At 38.6% G+C, this 20,307-nt stretch overlaps 1 protein-coding gene across 2 annotated transcripts in view; it reads right to left on the reverse strand.

The window, feature by feature from the left end:
* The window catches only part of tmem8b (transmembrane protein 8B), a 29,319-nt gene that overhangs the window by 1,645 nt on the left and 7,367 nt on the right, over positions 1-20,307 (reverse strand). Inside the window, exons 1-8 of one of the 2 annotated variants that reach the window (XM_046035281.1) lie at positions 19,710-19,817; positions 19,236-19,618; positions 13,618-13,714; positions 12,861-12,984; positions 10,198-10,340; positions 8,727-8,905; positions 7,451-7,597; positions 2,720-2,836 (exon numbers count right to left, since the gene is read on the reverse strand). In XM_046035281.1, the coding sequence (XP_045891237.1) occupies positions 2,720-2,836; positions 7,451-7,597; positions 8,727-8,905; positions 10,198-10,340; positions 12,861-12,984; positions 13,618-13,714; positions 19,236-19,618; positions 19,710-19,746 (1,227 nt within the window). In that variant the 5' untranslated portion in view covers positions 19,747-19,817. Of the gene's footprint in view, positions 1-2,719; positions 2,837-7,450; positions 7,598-8,726; positions 8,906-10,197; positions 10,341-12,860; positions 12,985-13,617; positions 13,715-19,235; positions 19,619-19,709; positions 19,818-20,307 lie in introns of those variants that run through there. The other variant, XM_046035279.1, reaches the window with a different exon arrangement.

Raw genomic sequence — 20,307 nt, forward strand, 5'->3', positions numbered from 1 at the left:
GAGAGGGATCCTTCCACTGTTGCACCTCCTTTCTTCCGTGTTTTTCCTTTTTAAAATGTTTTTTTGGGGCACGTTTTTTCCTCATTCGAAGTGAGAGTCTAAGGACAGAGGATGTACGGATTGTATAGCAGGCAAATTGGGATTTGCGAAATGGCCGTGTATGTTTCTTTTTCACTTGATCGCACAAATTGGGGATATAACATCCACTTGGAAACAGTGCCAGCTTTAGCAAACCACATTGTAAAGAAAACGCAGCAAAAATTCCATCTTAAAACACTGTCTAGAAATTGAAAATAAAATGTGTGTTTTCCTGTCATTAGTCACAAATTAGTAAGTTTCTTGGAAGGTACTGTTTAACAGTTACATGTCAGATTCTTTCAAGAAATTATTAGGAATGTAAGGGAAAGGGACCCATAAAAATAAAGCATTTTACAGTTTCTTTCATTTACAGTTGATCTCAAAGGACCTGTGTTTAATGTTCTTTTTTCCTTAATTTAATGAACATATTTCATGTAGAAACAGGATATTGAAGTGGGGGATCACACAGGGAGCAGTAATTCAAAATTGCAGACCAATGGGATTTCAGCGAGCGAGCAGCAGGCAGTTTACTTTGATTGGAGGAACAGAGAGATGGGATTCTTCATAAATCTCCAATGGTTTTATTGTCTGAAATTTGTATTCATGCCTCCCACTGCAGCATAAAGTCCATCACAATGATCATAATCAACTGATAGATGTTTTAAATTGGTAATCAGTGATTGGCCAGTCATTGCTTTCGCTATTTTATTATTTATGCTCATGTTCTGTTTGACAGTAACTGAATATGATGTCTCCATTTGTTTAATATAGAGTATGTGCTCATTCTTTCTGTAAGTGGCCCAGAATTGCTAAAAGTGTGGCACTGAAAGACCTGGACATTTCACTTCATTTCTTTCTAAACAGCCTTTAGAGAGTGCTTCATTGTTGTATTCACAACACTTATTGCTTGCTTTATATTTTTTCCCAAAACATTACCATGAAAAATCTCTCCGTTGTCAAGGGAAGTGTAAGCCATTCATGAATGACAAAAATAATAGCATATTTTCTCACAGTAAAATGGCTCTAAGTGAGTTATGATGATGTATACATTTTAGGTTAAGGTGTAATAATTTATTTGAAGCCAAGTGTGGCTTTACTGTTACAGTAGCTTTGGGAATGCACATGTTTCTGGTTAAGACAAACAATTTCAGACCAGGATGACATTTTCATGCATAAGTCAGGGACCTCATTTAGTTTGGAGAATTATGGATATTTGGCATTGACAGATTTAAAAGCGCTCTCTGTGCCCTCCGCTTGACTGATCTAATTCGGTTGTGTCTTGGTACATTCAGAATGCCAGGCTTTGCAGAAACATGACAAGTTGAAATGAAAGGGCTCTTGTAGAAAATGTGCAGCGCTCAAACTCAGAGGTGCAGCACTGAGCAGAGAATGCTGAAATGTAGACATACACTATTGAACAGCTGATAAATTATGAAGTGTCAAGTAATCAAAGCTTGTGCCCAGGTTTATCTTTTAAAAACTGCAACATTAGCATGAGATCCAAGTGACTTTTTATGGAAAAGTTGCTGTGTGGAGTTTACCATTGGGTCTAGTTATTGTGTGCTTCATCGCCATTGGAAGATCAGACATTATATCTCTCTGTTTCATTCATTCTGACATTGCATAAAATCTGTGTATACTTCTATTCTGTAGATATTGTCACAGTATACCAAACCATGATGTTTGCATTTTATATTTGTCAAATAACACGTCAACAACCCATCTATAATTGAATTAGAAATGCGCCAAAGCCTAAAATAATCGCTGAATACACTCACATTTCACAGTAGTGTTGTGCATGAATTCTGAAGCACTGTAATGGTAAAATATATTGTCTCCAACCTTTGGTGCTAAAACTGGAGACTTTACATGGTGGAATTAAACAGTACTTCATCTTCCACAGTTTTTGTAGGATCCTTCAGCTCACAGAAAGATAACTCGCAGAGCTACAACTCCCACACTTTATTCAAAGCAAAGCTTTCTCCAAGGAAGCCACAAACCTTGTTTTCAAACTCTTGTCAGAGGTTTGGTGTTAAAGGTTTTTTTTTTCAAGAACCTTGCCCGAAAGACTATTATTTTTTATCTTCTCAGTTCAGGGAGCACATTATGACTCGGAGAAGAGTCAGTGAAAGTACAAGCTGACTTATAATGGAACTACAATCCATGACTAATACCCACAGGCTGCAAAACTTTTAAAGCCCCTTCCATGCTAATGTAAAATAGCTTCATTGGTCAAAAACCCACAGTTTCTAGCAGTGCACACATGTTCCAGCCCTAAGCTTAAATGATGGATTAAGTCATTTTACATTTAAAGGCATGAGGAACAATAGAGGGACAGTGCTGACACGTTTCATCTGCCATGCGCCAGCTTGTCTATGAATGTCAAACACAGATTATGTATTAAAATGAATGATCTTTATCCTGTGTAAAACTCCCTTGAAGACCAGTTATTCACACACTGTAAGAAGGCATTTCATCTTGTCAAACAATAACATACTGTATGTTACATGTAACTTTCCCTTTTTTTTCTATATCCCCAGAATCTGCTTAACTTTTAATGGTACTTTCTATATGTGGAGGCTCTTTATTTTAGCTGTACACTACTAGTCCACTGTGCAGTAAATGTATGAGTTGCCCTTACCCATGCCACAGCCATGATGCCCAGAGCAAACAGGCTGGGTCCCAGCAGGTTCCACAGACCGTGACGGTCTAGCTGCAGAGCCATGGACAGAGACATCGCCCCCAGCAGATACAGCACCTTGACAAAAAACACATGGATCAATAACGGTCCTCCGTAAACACCGTCGACACAGCACATTGCTGCTTATGGGGAGAAGAATACTGTCAAAACTGTAATTTTCTCCCCACTTGTAAGAAAAATGGTGACAAATGCTTTGTAGTTGCATCACAAATCTTTTAGTAATGACTAATGGTTACTAAAGAGACAATTGTCAGTTACAGTATGTGGAACAATACTTTCATTATTTCTGCACCTGTGTCCTGTATTTTTGGAGTTCTACTTTTCCTAACACAGCTGGTGCATTCACGGGGGTCTAATGGTGAACTGTGTTGCTGCAAAAAAAGGTGGCATGTACAAACAGGTAGGAAAAAGAAATATATGCCTTGCTGGGGAAAAAGGAGAATTTGAGAATTACAGTTTGTTGGCTTTGTTATGTTAACTAGCCAATAAGTTACTTGGAAAACCATATATATTAATAGTTATGACTGGACATATTCCATTTTTGAATGAAAAAGAAAAGACTAACACCAACAATGAATTGATGCTTCTAACATGCATTGTCTGTGTAGCCAAAGTCTGATACAGCTTATTCCTCTGTGCTAATGTGCATGTTTAAAAGCACATCATTGAGCCCTACCGTTGAACTAATGTTCCTTCATTATCATGAACATACACTGTAGTTTATTTTGACTCAATCCCACAAACAGCGTCCTGCTGCAGTAAATATGCAGAGCACCAGATGTGTATCAATCCGTGGCTGAAAAGCCCTCAACAAATGCACAATTCACTGATGTTTGAATTATACACAACTACAGTGCCCAGTTGTTTTAGGCAATTTAATCAATAAACAATGGATTACTATATATTTGTGATCCATTTTTAAAGATTTACATCTTCACTGCAGGTGAATAGGGTAAACATTTTTTAACAAATAGCTTTCACCATGGAATTTCCCCAGCTGATTACTTGCAATAGGGTAATTATTCTTTTTGTTTTTTGAAAGTGTATGTTTAAATATGCACACTTTTGGTGAATTTAGGAGAAATCTACAGATGCAAATAGACATGGTATAGTAAAATAACCACCTAAATGTGTATTTTGGGGCATTTTATTTTCGCTAGTCTGAAAGAAGATATGTTATGCATGTGAAGCAAAAAATCCCAAAAGCGCTTGTTAATATGTAAACATGCCATCAGCTCATCAGTCGGCAAACAGTCATTACAGAAAATAACTGTCTACTGAGTACTGTTGAAGTCAAATATCTTTCAACTTCCCCTATATGAGTGAGAGCCACAAAACAAAACACTGTAGAGGCCTGTGCTATAAATAATACTAGTTTAATCTTTTTTTGTCAAGCTCACAATTTGACATAAAGCCACAGGACATAAAAAAAGATAAAGTGAGAGGGAAAAAAATCAATACGCTGTGCTACACATGCTTTGGGAGAACTTAAGCCTGTCCTGGATGCCTGAGGTCTGCATTCTTCTGCCTGGTAGGGAATGTGAGGAGAAATTGGGGATTTTTCGAGCAGGGAAGGGATGACCCACCTTCAGGAAAACAGAACTAATTGGCACAGACTAAGGAGGAGAAGAGCAGCGTGGTGCAGCCCGAGGACTCTGTGCAGCAGCAGCCATCAGTCATACTGCACCGCTGGATCCCACAGAAGAAGCCCAAAGAATGCATGTACACATGTCTTATATGCAGTCGTAAATGCTCACAGGCAGGGGTTTTGCTGTAATCAATCATTATCTGACATTGTGATGGACGAGCTTGTAGCAATTCTATTTTTATCTGCCACATGTATTTTCAAGCTTACAGTAATATAGACTTATAACTGTGTTTGTGCATGTGTGGATTAAAACATGCGCAGTGTCAAAATACATCTGTCCTACAAAGGCAGTGCTGAGCAAATATGTTTAATATTTTAAATAATTTGAGCATGGACTTCATTCTTGACTTCTGGAAGCAGCATGTGGTGAAGGCCATCTCAGCATAAAGTTACCAGCTAGTTACTAGTTACCAGCTTTCAGAGCTTTCATTTCATTTCATTTTCTAAATATAAGACCTTCACCATTTCTTCCCCATATTGAAAAGAATCAGTTATCAATATGTTGAATGTCCTTTCACAGCTCTTTGCTCTGATTTTATAGATCTCCACACCCCGCTTATCTACTTCTATGATTGGCTGCCTCTAAGGTTGCTCCAAACTATAACTCAGCTGTGCAAATGTTCTACGTGCACTGTTGATCATTTGTCCATCTGCTAATTTGTTGAACCTTTTGGTAACTATTATGCATAACTGTTCTACATTACGCCTAATTTGAATAACAATGTTGCAGCACTCAAACTCTCAAAATGATGAATTTTGTAGCAGCATAACATTTTGAAATGAGTAAATTAATGCCAATCTCTTTATACAAGAGATACAAGTATTATACATTTTATTTCATGGACTTAGGTAATTCAATAGGTTCATTTTGTCTTTTTCTTAGCTGTGTCCATCATTCCTATTAGTAATTGTAACATTCACCAAGTTAATTGCTAAAATATGGGGAAGTGGCAACATCACTAAAAAGATGTCTGAAGGGGCAACATACACAAGCAGTCAGACGATCAGAGAGGTATTCCAATCCCCCAGGAGGGCCAATGTATTTGAAAGAGAAAACAAAGGCGAAAGGTTAAATTGTTACCCAAAATGTTTGTTTGTATAAATCCATAACAGTTTAAAGACCAATTGCTGCAATTGCTGTAGATACACATGCACACAGTTTTAAACAGATATTTCACCTTCGTTTTCCCTCCAGATAAAGTGGTTAAGATCATCAGGCTAAAATATTCTGATCATTTCATGTTTTACAATCTGTCCTGTTCTCAAACCCAGATCTCTGCAATTACTTTGGTTAGAACAATGTTTTCATAACTGCTTATTAAAAGAGGGCCAAAACTATACGAACACGAGACCCACGTTAAAATTAAAAATGTTTTTCTTTAAATTAATTCATATAATTTTCACGCAATAACATTCAACATGTTGAGATTAACAAATCTCAACATGTTGAAAAAAGTTCTTTCTTCATGTGAACCAGCAAAAAATGTCCTCACAACAAATGTACTCTGCTGACATAGGACGTTGAGACCTTTGAAGGTCCGAAAGTCACATATACACACACAATCAGGTTCTCCTGGGTCCATCACCCTCTACAGCTGCTGTGGTTATGGACATAAACAAACACACACACACACACACACACACACAGTCTCTCTAGTACACAAACACACACAGTTCCACTTGCCAGTCCTGACATGTGCGGTTTGATTAGTGACTGCGTACTGCAGCGCTCAGCAAAAATACAAACTCTAGAGGACAGCAGATGTTCGTATACTCTCCCTACCTCCCACTACTCCACCCCCGCTGCCCCTCCCCCACCTCTCTGTATCATTTTTGGACATGGACACACACTTACACACACACACACAATTTCCCTGAGACTGCTCCATCTTGGTGTGTAGCCAGGGAGTGACCCAGGGAGAAGGTGCACCTGTTAGTGTTTACTGTTATTCACCGCAATATGTCAACAACCAGAGAATTTAGCAACACACGTCTCTGATTCTAACACATTGATCTTCTAATTTATAACTAAAAATTTAGGCATATGTCAACTCATTTATAGCGCTCCTTCATAGCCCTACAGCTTTCCTTCTCAGTCCTCTAATCTCTCTTTGCTTCAGGGCCATTAACATGGAGCGCTCAGCTTACGTGCTGCCAGCTTGCAACACATGGCGGTGGACATGCGTTATGTTCAGAGGATGTCTGGTTCCAGATGTCTGAATCACTGCCCACATCTAATATTTTATCAAGCACATCAAACAGGTCCGGAGGTGCTCTTGTGAATGGCTGCCTCTCCATTTAGAAACACAACCGAGTCAATCAGAGCCTAAGAGCTAAAGGTGGTGGCATCGGCTGCACTCCACATGGCAGATGCAGATGTGCCGTTTGTTACAGAGCAGCAAGGACGGGGAAAAGCGCTTAAATGAAGTGCAGGCAACATATGAGGAGGCTGGTATGGCGTTAAATCAGTATCAGCTAAAAATAAAACTGCTGCGGGCAAAAAAGGATGCTTTGGTAAACTTGAATCTTTACCATTCCATGTAAAATATGTGTGTAGTTTGTGTATATTATTAATGATGTTCACATGTATTTTTGTTATGTATTGCACAGTGCCATCAAAACAGGTCGGCACAGTTGGCATGTGCTGTTCTGTACAGAGGATTGATAGGGAGCACATTATTATTAAGCTGTGTCAGACGTGTTGGGCCATGTATATCAATGTACTAAGAAAATCTGATTTTAACAACCTGCTGACTTGTTCACAACTTTGCAAGTGGAACTTAGCCGATAGCTCACAGCCAACACTTTGTCATGACTTAATCTACTTGAATGCTGAGCATATTATGTAGTGTACACGACTGCCCATATCAAACATATGAGCTCATAAGCTTCATCAAAGTGGAAACATAATCACCATTCTGGTTAAATATCAGGACGAATGCTGCATATGCTTAATTTACTTTCATCTGTATCACTTGACTCTCCTGTGAGGATAATTAGGTGGAAGTACAGCTGGAGCCTACCTGTTTGATGATGGATTTCAGCCTGGCCATAGCAATGACAGTGACCCACACTGACATGAGCGACCCTAGGAAGTCACAGAACTGCAGGACGTCATATTCCATGATGCAAAAGACCACAATACCAGGCTGGTCACATGCATGGTAGAACTGTCAGTAGAGAGAGAAAAGACAGCGGTTAGACCACCAAGCAGATGTGCAATAAAAAAACATCTGGCATAGCGACCATACAAAAAAGCTCACTATTGTTTGACGAGCTGAATGTGGTCTGTCTGTTGGCTTTCTATTTTCAGACTAAGTGATTGTTCTTTCTGGTTTTTATCTATATTTTGCCGAAAATTGTTTTTGATTTTAGTCACCACTGTCACAACTTGATCACTTTCTGAAAAAATGCATTTGTCTTTGTACATGCTAACTTATAGTTTGGTTTGTGAGTGATCTAAAGAGTAACAAATGAATGCGTTTAAAGGCTTTTTAGATACCAAAACACTGCACAACTGTTAGAAATACTCAGACAGAATTTTCAACCTCTAGAAAGTCTGCAACTATTGTATCTTAATGGCCCTGAGGTTAATGGCAGTTCAAAGCATTCTGTGCGTTTGCATGCATTGACCAACATAGCGTCTTGCCAGTTGACATCGCAATGCAGAAATAATTGAATCGAATTCAACCACCCTGCGATGTTTTGTGAGACGGACTGCCCCTATTGAAATAGGAGAGCCGCATTTTTTCCTGCAGGGCTCAAGTCGGTCTGAACGCAGCCTAACAAACATGCTGGGTAATTGAGAAGGCATTTCCTTCCTGAGTACACATCTGCAAAAACATTTTTAAAAATATTTTAAATTGTTCAATGCTTGCATCCATTTTGCATTTGCTAGCTTGCCGTCATTCCTTGCTTTTGTTGATGTATTGCGACTTTTGTTGCCAACCATTGATCAGTGAAATAGCATGAAACCAGTGGTGCACATTAATATACGTCCTCATGCACATACACAGTACAAACAAAACATGCATTTATATGTGGAAAAAGTCAACAGGGTATCTTTAACTAGGTTACTTGCATTTATAATAAAAGCATTAGCTGTGTGCATTGTGATCATTTCTTTCTGATCAGGGTAACTGATCTGAAAATGTTTGTTTAGTTTTGCAGCAGATGAAGCAGTAATGCAGATTTCCGAATGTTTGTGCTGTTATCAGACCTAAAAATAATTTATAGGTCAACTCTTTTTTTTATAGAGGCTAGAACATGCACCGCTTTGTTTGTGTGGCAGTCACTCACAGTGGAGAAGAACATGGTGAAGATGTAGACTGAAGCCTCGAGCAGGTAGTGGCTTCGGATGGCGATGGCCACAGGTGGGACGAACATCAGGTTACTGAGGCAGAGCAGCAGAGTGGAGAGGAGCTGGAAACTGTAGGAGTAGGCCTCTGAGTTGTCTGTGCATCCCCAGCCGTCCCAGCCTACCACACACAAACATGCACAAAGTTAAGGCGGTTATATCTTCCTTAAACTCTAAATAAACCTAGGAAAGTCTTCTTAAATCTTTTGGCTGAGTGGATGACAAGAAATTGTACTGTAGATGAATCAGTTTGTTTCAAAAGTCGAGCTTTTGAAACAAACTGAAACCTTTAGTATTTACAGTATCTCTTAAAATTGATTAAATATTTATCTTTCAACAAGATGAATGCCCTTTCATGTAAACTGACACTTCTCTGTGTGAAAACAATCAAAAACAGATATAGACGTTGGTTATCTTGGACAATAGAGGCTCCTCGTGTGAACTCCTTCCCTCGTTAAAACACCACTGCTTTGCCACTTGAATTGGATCCTTATCAAGTGGTGAATTGGATAAGACAGTGTGAATTAAATATTCGTGAGCACTGTTGAACAGAGCATTTTCAGTGTGAGACAGGCCAAGGGCAAGTGCTGAATGCAAAGCGCCTGCCAGAAAGCAGTCACACATATGAAGTATGACAATGAATTTAACTGAAGAGAAACCAACTCTGATAAAAGAAGATCAAAGGCAGGATTTAAAAAAGCCTCAGAGGACATGCTTTGTTTAGTTTCATAAGCTCATCTTTTATTGAAAAGCTGTTCGTAATTAAGAGCCTGTTTTATTGTCTTATCAAAACGGCTTATATTAGAAGATTAATACCAGGCAGCTGTATGGCTCATTGGACAGCGGCACATACAATTTAATCGCTGTATTGTCAGTTCAATTCTGGAAGGTGACCTGTGCCAACCCACCTTGCTCTCTCCCATTTTCTTGTCACTCTGCATGATGTATTTTCCAACAAATTAGAAATCCTTTGCAGCAGTTATGACCCAATTTCCTCAGAGAATTTTTTTATCTTATCTTGTATGTTAAAAAAAAGCTGAAAAACACTTCCAATTTTTAATGCATGGTCACGGTTTTTGCTAATTATTAATTACTGATTAATAATTAAAGGCATTGTTAAGTATATACCATATTTAAACAATTATGTCTCCACTTCTATCAATCAACCTGCTTTGTTTTGTTAGTAACTGGCTTCCATAACCGGGTTTAGTGAATGCAAATGCAATTTAAAAATAAAGAGGACATCAAAATAGAATCAAAAGAGGACATAAATAGACCACCTAATCAGAATTTAGTTCACATTCACACTGTGCGGAAATTCAAATCAACAAACAGAAAGAAAAAAAGCTCTCCATGTGAGAAATACACTGACAATACAATGCAATCCAATAGACTTTTAAAGTAAATTGTTACCTGCTTTGCATTCACATGCAGCATAAAGGTAGTTATTGGTGCGCAGAAGCTTGCACTGTCCATATGTCCCACAGTCATTGATGCATGGAGTCAGGTATGCACGCATATACACCTCTGCTGTGACATTGGTGCATGCCTCAAATCTGGAAAAGTCACAGAGAGGCAGAATATTATATGGAGGTGAGCACGAGGAACATCACTGCAATACCACTGATGCATTTAGGTACCTTTTTTACCAGTAGTACTTTTCACTTTTTTCATCTGACATACTGCACTCAAGCTAGACCTTTTTATTTCTGTGTAGCTGTTTTAGCCACGCTAGAGGCATGGCTCTGGAGACGGCAATGTCTCTCTGTCGTTCAGTCTACCTCTTTGATATCTCCTCAACTATTTGATGAATTTGGTACACACATTCATGTCCCCCTTAGGATGAACTGTGTCAACTCTGGTGAACCCTTCACTCTTCATCTAGCGGCATCATCAGGTCAAAATGTAAATATGTCCAATACTTTAGTTTATGACTAAACAACTAATCACATTCACGTCAGTCTCAGCTGTATTCTGAGTTTAGTGCTTATTAGCAAATGTTGTTTGCATGCTAAATTAGGATGGTAAACATAGTAAACATTATGCTTGCTAAATATCAGTATGTTAGCATGCAACATTCACATTTCAGTCAAAAGCCAATGTATAGCCTCACAGTGTGGCTGTAGATTAGTCTTGTTTTATCTCCTCCAGCACTATCATCACCACAGCACGTTGGAGACCAAAAGGTTGTTTTAGGGTTGTCAAATGTCAAACAACTTTACTTTGTTAGGCTTGTGCAATCTCCAAATTCATAAAGCAATTAGAAAAGTCATTTTAAAGTAATTATGTCTGTGCTTTATAGACCAACAGGGAAACTAGAGTTCCACTGTGATAGTTTAACCTTAATTAGGTATCTCACTTACATACCCCACCTGGAATTTTCCCCAATACCCTACCTATAATCACAAAGAACTCCATTTCTGACTTCTCATGTCAACATCTCCTTTTTTATATTTCTAGAGAACCATTTCAACCAAAAGGCACAACTTTTTGACACTCCAGGAGATAACAAATGGGTTTGTTCGCCTTTCCCCATATTTTGAATTGACATAGCTGCTCGCTTCTTTATTTTTAAATTATATCAATCTTAATTGTAGCCTTGAAGAGCACCTATCATTCACACTACATCCGCTCTAACAAGACCTGACTGATTTAGCACGTGTACATGGGTGGAAATCTAACATATAGCTATGTGAATGTTTTCATACCTCAGCAATGCTTTCATGTGGGGATGGGACCATGTCCCTGACCATCTGTTATTATTTGTTATTCAAATTCAATTGGAAATCCCAAGTGGCCTGCAAAAAAAAACTGCTTATTTCCATTCTGTTCACATTTTTGTGCCATTAAGAGTTCGGCAAAACAGCTTAATCTGCTGAATAGCTGATACTTAAGAACTTGTGATAAACATTGCGCTTGACAACTTAATGGAAACATTTCCCCCTCCTTCTCTTTCTGACATTTTTCACAATTACTTTAAACAACCCTCAGAGAAAGAGCGTGTACTTACTGCATTCATCTGTGGATTAAATTGTACAAGTAAGTAGAGATAAAAAATGTTTTCTAGTCAAGTAAAGATAAGAGCTCTGTCCTTTCTTAAAACTCAATGTCTTGTAGGTGCAATGCATTATGGTCCTCTTAGTATACAAAAGGTGGAAAAACTATTTTTTACAATAAAGTATGAATGGTGAATGTGGGCACAAAATGAAGAAAAAGAAGTTCCCTGAATCTGAGAGACTATTCTCTCACTTTCACTATTCATGTTTTAGAAAGATACAAAATGGTTGTGCAGTCTGATTCATTTTAGCCACAGTGGAAATATCTCAAAGTAATTCTTGTTGTCACAGTATGTCGAACCAGACAAATACCGAACACCAAATAAAACAGATGTGCTTAAGAAATCAGAGTATTATTCATACGCCTGTTGATGATACCAGGCTGAAGCTAAATATAAAGCTACCCCTAACAACTGACTAACTTAGCTCAGCATAAAGACTCGAAATGAGGAAACAGCTAGCCTGGCTCTGTCCAAAGGTAACGTACCTACTGGTACCTCTAAATTAACATTGTATATGTTGTTTCTTTAATCCATATGATGCAGATTTGTTGTTTTTACACTTTGCTTTTGTGTGGATTAACCAAACAAGAATCGCCCGGCAACCAGCAGAGATCCCAAGAAGTTACTTTTTCCATAACATCCGACACTTAACCCTGCGTACAACACCAAATATTTTGTTTTTACACTTTGTTTTTTGTACAGATTAAACTAATAACATAGAGTGTGTTGATCAGTGAGCTTCAGAGATGCTGCAGATTCTTACCTTTGGACAGAGCCAATTAAAAGCCATTACAGTTGCTTCAAAATTTGGAATACAGCCATGGTGCAGTAGTATTGATTTTCTAAATCATCTCAAGAAAGCGAATACACGTACTTCCCAAAGTGTCAACTTTTAGCTAGAAACTTTTCTTGAATAATTCTAAAAATAGTTCATTGAAGTTCTCCACTGAAGCTGAGTGCAAGCTTACAGGAAAAACCAATGTCTATAGAAATACAGATGCAGCATCGGCTGTCTTACCCATGTTCAGTGGAACATAGAGAGCGCAGACTGAGATACCAGGTGCCTGTTTGTGGGTAGGGAATCCTCAATTTGGTGATATTAATCGAGGCATTCACAGAAAGGAAAAACCCGGCCACCGATTCTGCAGAACAACAGAAGAAAACAATGATAGAGCAGTGTAGGTGACATTCTGAAACTGAAAGAGCTTTACACTTTGACAAGAAAAAGCTGAAGAAAATGTACATTTACCAGCTACTGAAATTTTGCAGTTAAAACATTTCTAATTGTTGAAATACTGAAACAGTTAAAGTTGTAATAAAAATACTGAAAGAAGCTGAAATGTTAATTTAGGTGTAAGCACGAAGGTGAAGTTGAAGTATCAATTTAAATGAAAGTGCTGAAAAGAGCTGAAGATTCAATTAAACCTCAGTCACTGAAAGGAATTGAAATGTAAGCCATGTAGGTGAAAAATTGAGATTCAAGTGTCAGTTGAAGTGGAAGTCTTGAGAGAAATTAATGAAAGTTCAAGTGATTAAACAGAAAGATGATGTCAGTTAAAGTTTTGGCTAAAGTGAAATAGTTGGAGTAAATTGTATATGAATAGTCAAAGTTTGGGAAGTTGGAGGAAGAGTTGGAGAAGTGAATTTGTTGTTCAAAGTTGAGTCTGACATTCATACAGAAAAGCATTTAATCATTGTAATAATCTTATGGAGCAACAATAGTTAATTAATTTGGGGTTTATGTGGCCGTTTTATCAAAGTTAAATTTGACATACCTGATTCACATTTCAGTGAAGAGTTTCCCTGTAAGAAAAGAGGCATCCCATGGTTCAGGCAGCCAAACACTGTGACATGAGCTCCTTTCAGCGTAGACTGCAGGAGGAAACACAAGCAAATGTCATTCATCCAGCCAACCATGAACCAACTGCTGCCATCATGCAGATGTGCCAACATTGTTCATGATTACCTCAGGTCTCATATCCCCTCAGCTGTAAGATAATAAACTTTAAAACTAACAAATCAAGTGAAACTGCTCTCCCTCTGCCTGCCTAAGGCACCTAAATTAAGATGTTGGCAGTTTATCTCCTTAAAGCATCAATTATACATTAATGCGCTCATGCATTAAAAAAAAAATCCTGGAGAATTATTCAAGCGTTGAGAACTGCATATGCTTACACAAATTGGCTCACTCTGCAGGGAGGTGCAAGGAGACCACTACAGTCCAATTTGGTGTATCAGTAAAAGAACAACAGGAGTACAAATAGCAGCAAGAAATTACAGCATGTGTTCATAAAGCAACAGTGTGCAGGCAGGCTTCAAATTTGACACTTCATGAGTTTCCAAATTCCTTCTTATTTATTTACAGTGTCTCTGTCATTGGGAAGAGGAGGTGCAGCAGAGCGTTGAAATGGTTCACAGTGTCCGACAAAGTTACTAAACCTGAAACTGCCAGTCAAAAACAGTAAAACTTGTTCTATTTCAGACATAAACTTTCCAGAACAAGATTCAGCACATTTCACGCATTTGAGTCCAGAGTGGTAGGGATAACTTTAAGCAATTATTTCTTGAATAAATACAATTTCTATCAGGCCTCCTAGCACAAAGTGAGCATAATGTATATGCAGGGAGTTGGCTAAGTTGTTGATTAATGCAGTGACTCAACAAACACTTTGCCAGGTGCAGAGATTTCAGGCTTCCTAAACTCACCATCTGGCCTACACTCTCTTGGTAGTAAGACTCAATCACACCCACTGGCATTTCAAGATAGTCACCCCACACACACACACACACACTCCCCACTCCTCCTCCTTTCATCCTGACTCTGCCCTACAGTTTGAAGATGAAGGATTGAGTGAGAAACACTCATGGATGGATTACCAGCCCGGCACACCAGAAACAGGCCCAGGGGCTGAAAAGGGGTTAGGAGGCCCCCAAAGCTGGACTGAATGATAGACTGACTGCTATGAACATTTCTGGTGGCTAAATCAAAGAGTTCAATCAAAAGTAGACATGTCTTGAGGCATGCTTGCAGCACTGCAATGCCGGCTTGTTGGTCAACTTACCACTTCGGTCCAGACTGAAATATCTTGACAACAATCTGACTTTTCCCCTAGCGTCACCATGACTAAAATTGGCATTTTAGTTCTTTTGTTTAGGTGCAGTTTTCGACCACCAACCTTATGGGTACAGTAGAAGAGGGTTGCCAATGTTGCTCAAGAGACCCAAAAACTGCTGCTATGTTTAAGGAGGGGCTTTGTAACACAAAATGTCTGTGCAAACAATCAAACCCAGAAAATCAGAACAACAGTATATTTTTAAAAGGACTACCTTGTAAATAAGCCTGTATGACGAAGAAGGTACAGCATGTGATGATACAGGAGGAAATAAGTTCCCTCAAAATTGTTGCCCCTCCTCCTGGCCCAGAAAAAGCTCCACAAAGGTCTTATATGACTCAACATGCCATTTAGGACTTTTTTTGCTCAGTGTAATTGGCCTACACTATTGCTATTACTGAGGCAAAAAATACAAAACAAAACAAGGAAAAAAAATAATGTGTTGTGATTGAAAATCTCCTTACTTGTACAGAAAATCTGATGAGTAATGACATCACACAGCGAAAAATACTCCATCACTTTTTGTCACTATTACTGATATGCAATGTTAAAAAATTTAATTCCACAGTGAAATCCCCCAAAATGAGATTAACTCACGCTCAAGCCAGAAAATGATATACCTAAAACATAATTATGGTTTTGAACCCTTTTGTTTATAATCCCAGTCTCTTCTGAAAGTTAACCCTTTGGAATTTACTCTGTGTGATCCAGTAATGACCAAAACTCATGGACAGACAAACATGGTCAACTCGCCTATTCCCCCATTTTAAAGACACTTTATTGTATTACTGTTCTGTTTTGTGCGTCGCTGTTATAAAATAAACAACTGGTGTATACTTAGATGGAAATGTGAAGCTTTTTGCTATTAAATGATGTGTTGTTCATTAATGAGGATTCAACAGAATGCCATTCTAAAATAACATAACAAAATCCACTCCCTGCACCAATTTGGTCCACAACTTAGTGATGGATAAACATTTATTAGGTGGCTTATTGAAGCCAGGCTACTGCTTTATGGTGTATGTGTACCTGCTTACCACGTACTGAACAAATTAAAGGCAAACTGTGTAGCCAAAGAGTTTATTTCCCCGCATTTAAGCTCCATTTAATGATATAGTTCAAGTTGTTTACATTGTATTGACGCAAATCCTTTAAGCTCAGTCTTCAGAATTAGAATCCTATTGGTCAACTGTTTGAAACGGTCCTGCCAAATGCTACATGCCCACCACCAACAGGAAGCATATCATATTAAGGAAGATGCATTTGATTATTTTGTGATATCTTTGATCCTTCTTGAATCTGTCGTCTGAACCATTCGTTCACTGCAGAAATCAGGAAATTCCTTTGTTTTCGACTCCACTCTCACTTTCCAGGCTCAATCTGTCATCCAGCTTCATCTCCAAAAAGGATTTCAATCACTTTTTAAAACCCCTTCCTGTTGTCTGGGTATTGTTGTTAATTTATGTTAAATTCTTCTTGTGCCTGCTCATTTTATTTGTGGCCTGTTTTAAATTCATGTCAGGAATTTTAAAGCTAACTTTGTTTGGGGTTTTGCTGGTACTTGTAAAGCACTTTGTAACACTGTTGTGAACATTGCTACATTACTCTCATTTAATATTGTGATTTAATGCCTGATCCATTATGCAGCTGTTAGTTATGATTGTGAAACATGATTGGCATAGGCATAATTCAATCAGGAGTGCTATCTTCCAACAAAGCAATGCTCAAGGTTATTTGGAATAAACATCTCTTCAAAAGCATTTCTACACCAGGACAGAAACTTCAACTGTGATCATAACAAGGCATGGAGTGCTCTCATTGGCTGATAATAAATGTAAATGTATATAAATAAATATATATGTAAATAGGTGGGTAGGTAGTAAATAAATACATACAGAAAAAATTATAATCTTTAATAATTTATTTATTGCCAGTGCCCATTTGTTATTATTATATTTATTTATAACTAACACTCATTACAGTGCCTACAATTTCTTTCTCAGCATAAGCCCTACCTAAAGAAAACTTTGAAAAATGGATCTGAAGTGATTAAACCTATCCACTGCCAGTTCAGGTATCAGTGGAAATCAAAGCCATGTGCATTCCTTTATCACTCTTTCACGGAGTGATGCAAGGCACACAAGCAGCTCTCCAGCTATTGTCTCCTAAAGCCCTGCAAATCTGCCGAGTCCCACATTGGCAGCGGCTGACTGGATTCCGCGCCCTTGACAAGCAAGTGACAGATCACCGCTGAGGGGGGAGGAATCTATCCATAGAATAATATAGTATGACAGTCTCTCTCTAGAATACGTCTCACTGCTCATACAACAATCACAGCAACCAGGTTTCATCACAGCACACTGTTTCTGTGACATCCGCAGAATCCACCGAGTTGAAATTAACCGATTATACACGGTTATGCCTATACAGGAGGGCTCAGGGTCTATGCCAACATGCGTGATACAAACACTGGTACTCCTGACTGGACTGTAGGATGAAGGGCACACAAACATGAGGACAACACCACATTTGCCATTTAAACCCAGGATGATTTTTCTGTGAGGTGACAGTAGCCCCTATCACTGCAAAAACTAAAATCTTAGTAAGATTAATTGTCTTAATTGAAGGCAAAATATACTTGTTTTTTGTCTGACAAGATATTTCTTCTTACCAGGCGGCTTTTATGTTAGAGAATTTCACTTGTTTCAAGTTTTTTTGGCCTTAAGTAGCAAGTGAAATATTCTTGTTCTGTTGGCAGATAATTTTGCTTATTTTAAGTAATATTTCCCCCATTTCAACGCTTTTTTTCCTTGTTTTTGAGAGCTCAGTTTTTTCGTTGTAACCCACCGTGTCGCCACACCAACCGAGCAAACCAATCAATAAACCACTAAATTAATTACAGTCAATTATTTTCATTTCCTCAAAAGTCAACTGTTTGTGCTTTTCTCTGACATTTTGGGAAATAAGGCTGTTCGCTTTCTTGGCAGGGGTTAGATGAGAAGATCGATTGTCAATTTCATCTCTGTGTGTTCAGTGGAGATCAAAGATGTGTTTAGCCTAGCTTATCACTGTCTGGAAGCAGGGAGAAACAGCGCACAGGCTGCAACTTCAAACCTGTATTTTTTTTACAAGTCAGGACGAAAGCTCCAGGACAGCTACTGAACCAACCTTGTGGTGAGACTGTTTTGTTAATTTTAAAGTTGTTGGAAGGGCGTATTTTTCCTCCTTTTTTGTTGGCAAAAATATATATATAGTTGACCAATATCTTCTGTGAATGCAGAGAGATTAAACTGATATCAATCTAACTCCTGGGAAGACAGCGAAAAAAGCATATTTCCCAAAATATCAGGATATTCCTTTGTACCAAACAATCAATGACATTTGTTGGTGTTAAATGCTTCATGCTCTTGTTATTTGAACACTGGCTGGCTTGCTTTCTGTTAGTAGTAAAACGTTTAAAACTCCATCTGCCGGTTTGTAGCTCTCCAGTTCCTGGCTCCCTGTAGACCCCCAGAGCCACTGCAGGTGCATTCCTAAAGCCATTAATATCTGAAGGACAGCTTAACAAAGACATATCAAATCCTGCTTGGCTGAGCTTTGTTCGGTCTCAATTAGAGACATATGTCACAAGCCCAAACACTGGGGCCTGTGTCGTTGCTATGACCATTTCAGCTCTCAAAGAAAATTCTATGACCATACGAGCATCCTTATTTAGCAGGCTAGCTCAGCCAGACACTTTGTGAGCCCAATTATTCACTCTTGCTGTCAGGAACTGTTGGCTATTTACTTACTCCTTACTATCTTATTCTTTGCAATAGTAAAGCATACAGCAGATGAAGGGTGAGGGTGGCAAGAGAGCCCTCCCCCACACCTTGAACCAAAATGTCTCCTTCAAGAATCCTTAAAAACTTGACTGATACACCAGATGTATTTTAGTTCTCCAATATATAGGCAATGCCTACACATTTCCCAAACGTTGTTGAGATATCAAAAAAAAATATCTTGCTTAATTATTATTATTATTATATATTACACGAAGCTAAACTTGCATTCTAAGTGAAGTGTCTTGATAAGAATAAGCATGTTGTATTCAGTCAGCTGATTATAAATAAGAAATATAATCATGATTTCTTGCATGAAAACTAAAGTATCATAAAACTCTTGTCATTTTAGTTATGTTATGTGGTGTTCATACCTTTCGACCAAACAAAGAGCATATTGTCTTTTAAATTAGTAATGCCTTTAAAACAAGCAGGAATCATGTCATCAGAGAAACTCACCATGTTGAGTTTGAGCTCCATGTTGAGGACTCCTCCACTGTCTAAAACAGGCATCAGGTTGATGGCAAACACGGCGGCTCTGTCCGGTGGAATTGATATATTTGGACCAAAGAAGACGTAGAAGTGCACAGAGAAGGTGTCCAGCTCATTGCGCAGTGTCGGACGTATGGGCCAGCACTTGTTGGTGTCTGTGGTGGGGGCGAGGTAAATGATGCTGTCCTCTGAGGTGTGCAGGTGACTGACATTCTGCGACAAGCTGGGCAGGGCCGCCATTGACAGCGTCTCAGACAGGGAGAAACCCATCGCTGTTCCAAAAGACTGAGGCATGTTCATGGTGGAGCTGGGCTGTGCTTGGTCCTTTGACAAATTGGACTTGGAGCAATCTAGTCAGAGGAAGAAGATATCAAATTCACAAAGGAAATCAATCAAACTGACACCTGTATAAGCTGAACATTTTGGTGGATTTTCACTCACTTGTAGCAGAAGGTCTTAAAAATGCACCCTGCAACATCTTGTGTAATGTAATAATTATCCCTGGCAAATCTCAAACAAACAGGCAATAACCAAGTCATTTATTTCACTTGCGTTATTAAGCATGCTACGCAACCAAATCTTTTGCAAATGTTTGAAATGATCCCCTTCGGCTGGCTTCCGTAATCTAAACAGAAAGGTTCTGCGCTGTACACTGCTTTTTAATGAGACAAAGATTCACAGTAATTGCAAACAGTATGCTTTCACTCAACACAAAGCAACTCACTGCAAAACGGTCAGTGATGGCAACTGGCAACGTACCATCAAATATCACCAGTCCCCAAGGGGAAAGGATTTCAAAGGCTTTTCTAGCTCAGCCTCGTTTGCATAGTGTTGTCTCTGAAAGGGTTTGAAGTATTTTGATGTCCGCTCCGGCAGCTGAAGCACTTCTAAAAATACTGAAATACCAAATACTGCTGGTTCGAGGCAAATGTAACTTTAGTAGAAACAAGAAAAATCTGTGTAAAATCAGTTAAGACCCAAATATATAACACTGCTTATGTATGTGTGTGTGTGTATGTGTGTGTGTGTGGGGGGGGGG

The sequence above is a fragment of the Micropterus dolomieu genome, linkage group LG21, assembly GCF_021292245.1.
Source record: "Micropterus dolomieu isolate WLL.071019.BEF.003 ecotype Adirondacks linkage group LG21, ASM2129224v1, whole genome shotgun sequence".
Classification (NCBI taxonomy): Eukaryota; Metazoa; Chordata; class Actinopteri; order Centrarchiformes; family Centrarchidae; genus Micropterus; species Micropterus dolomieu.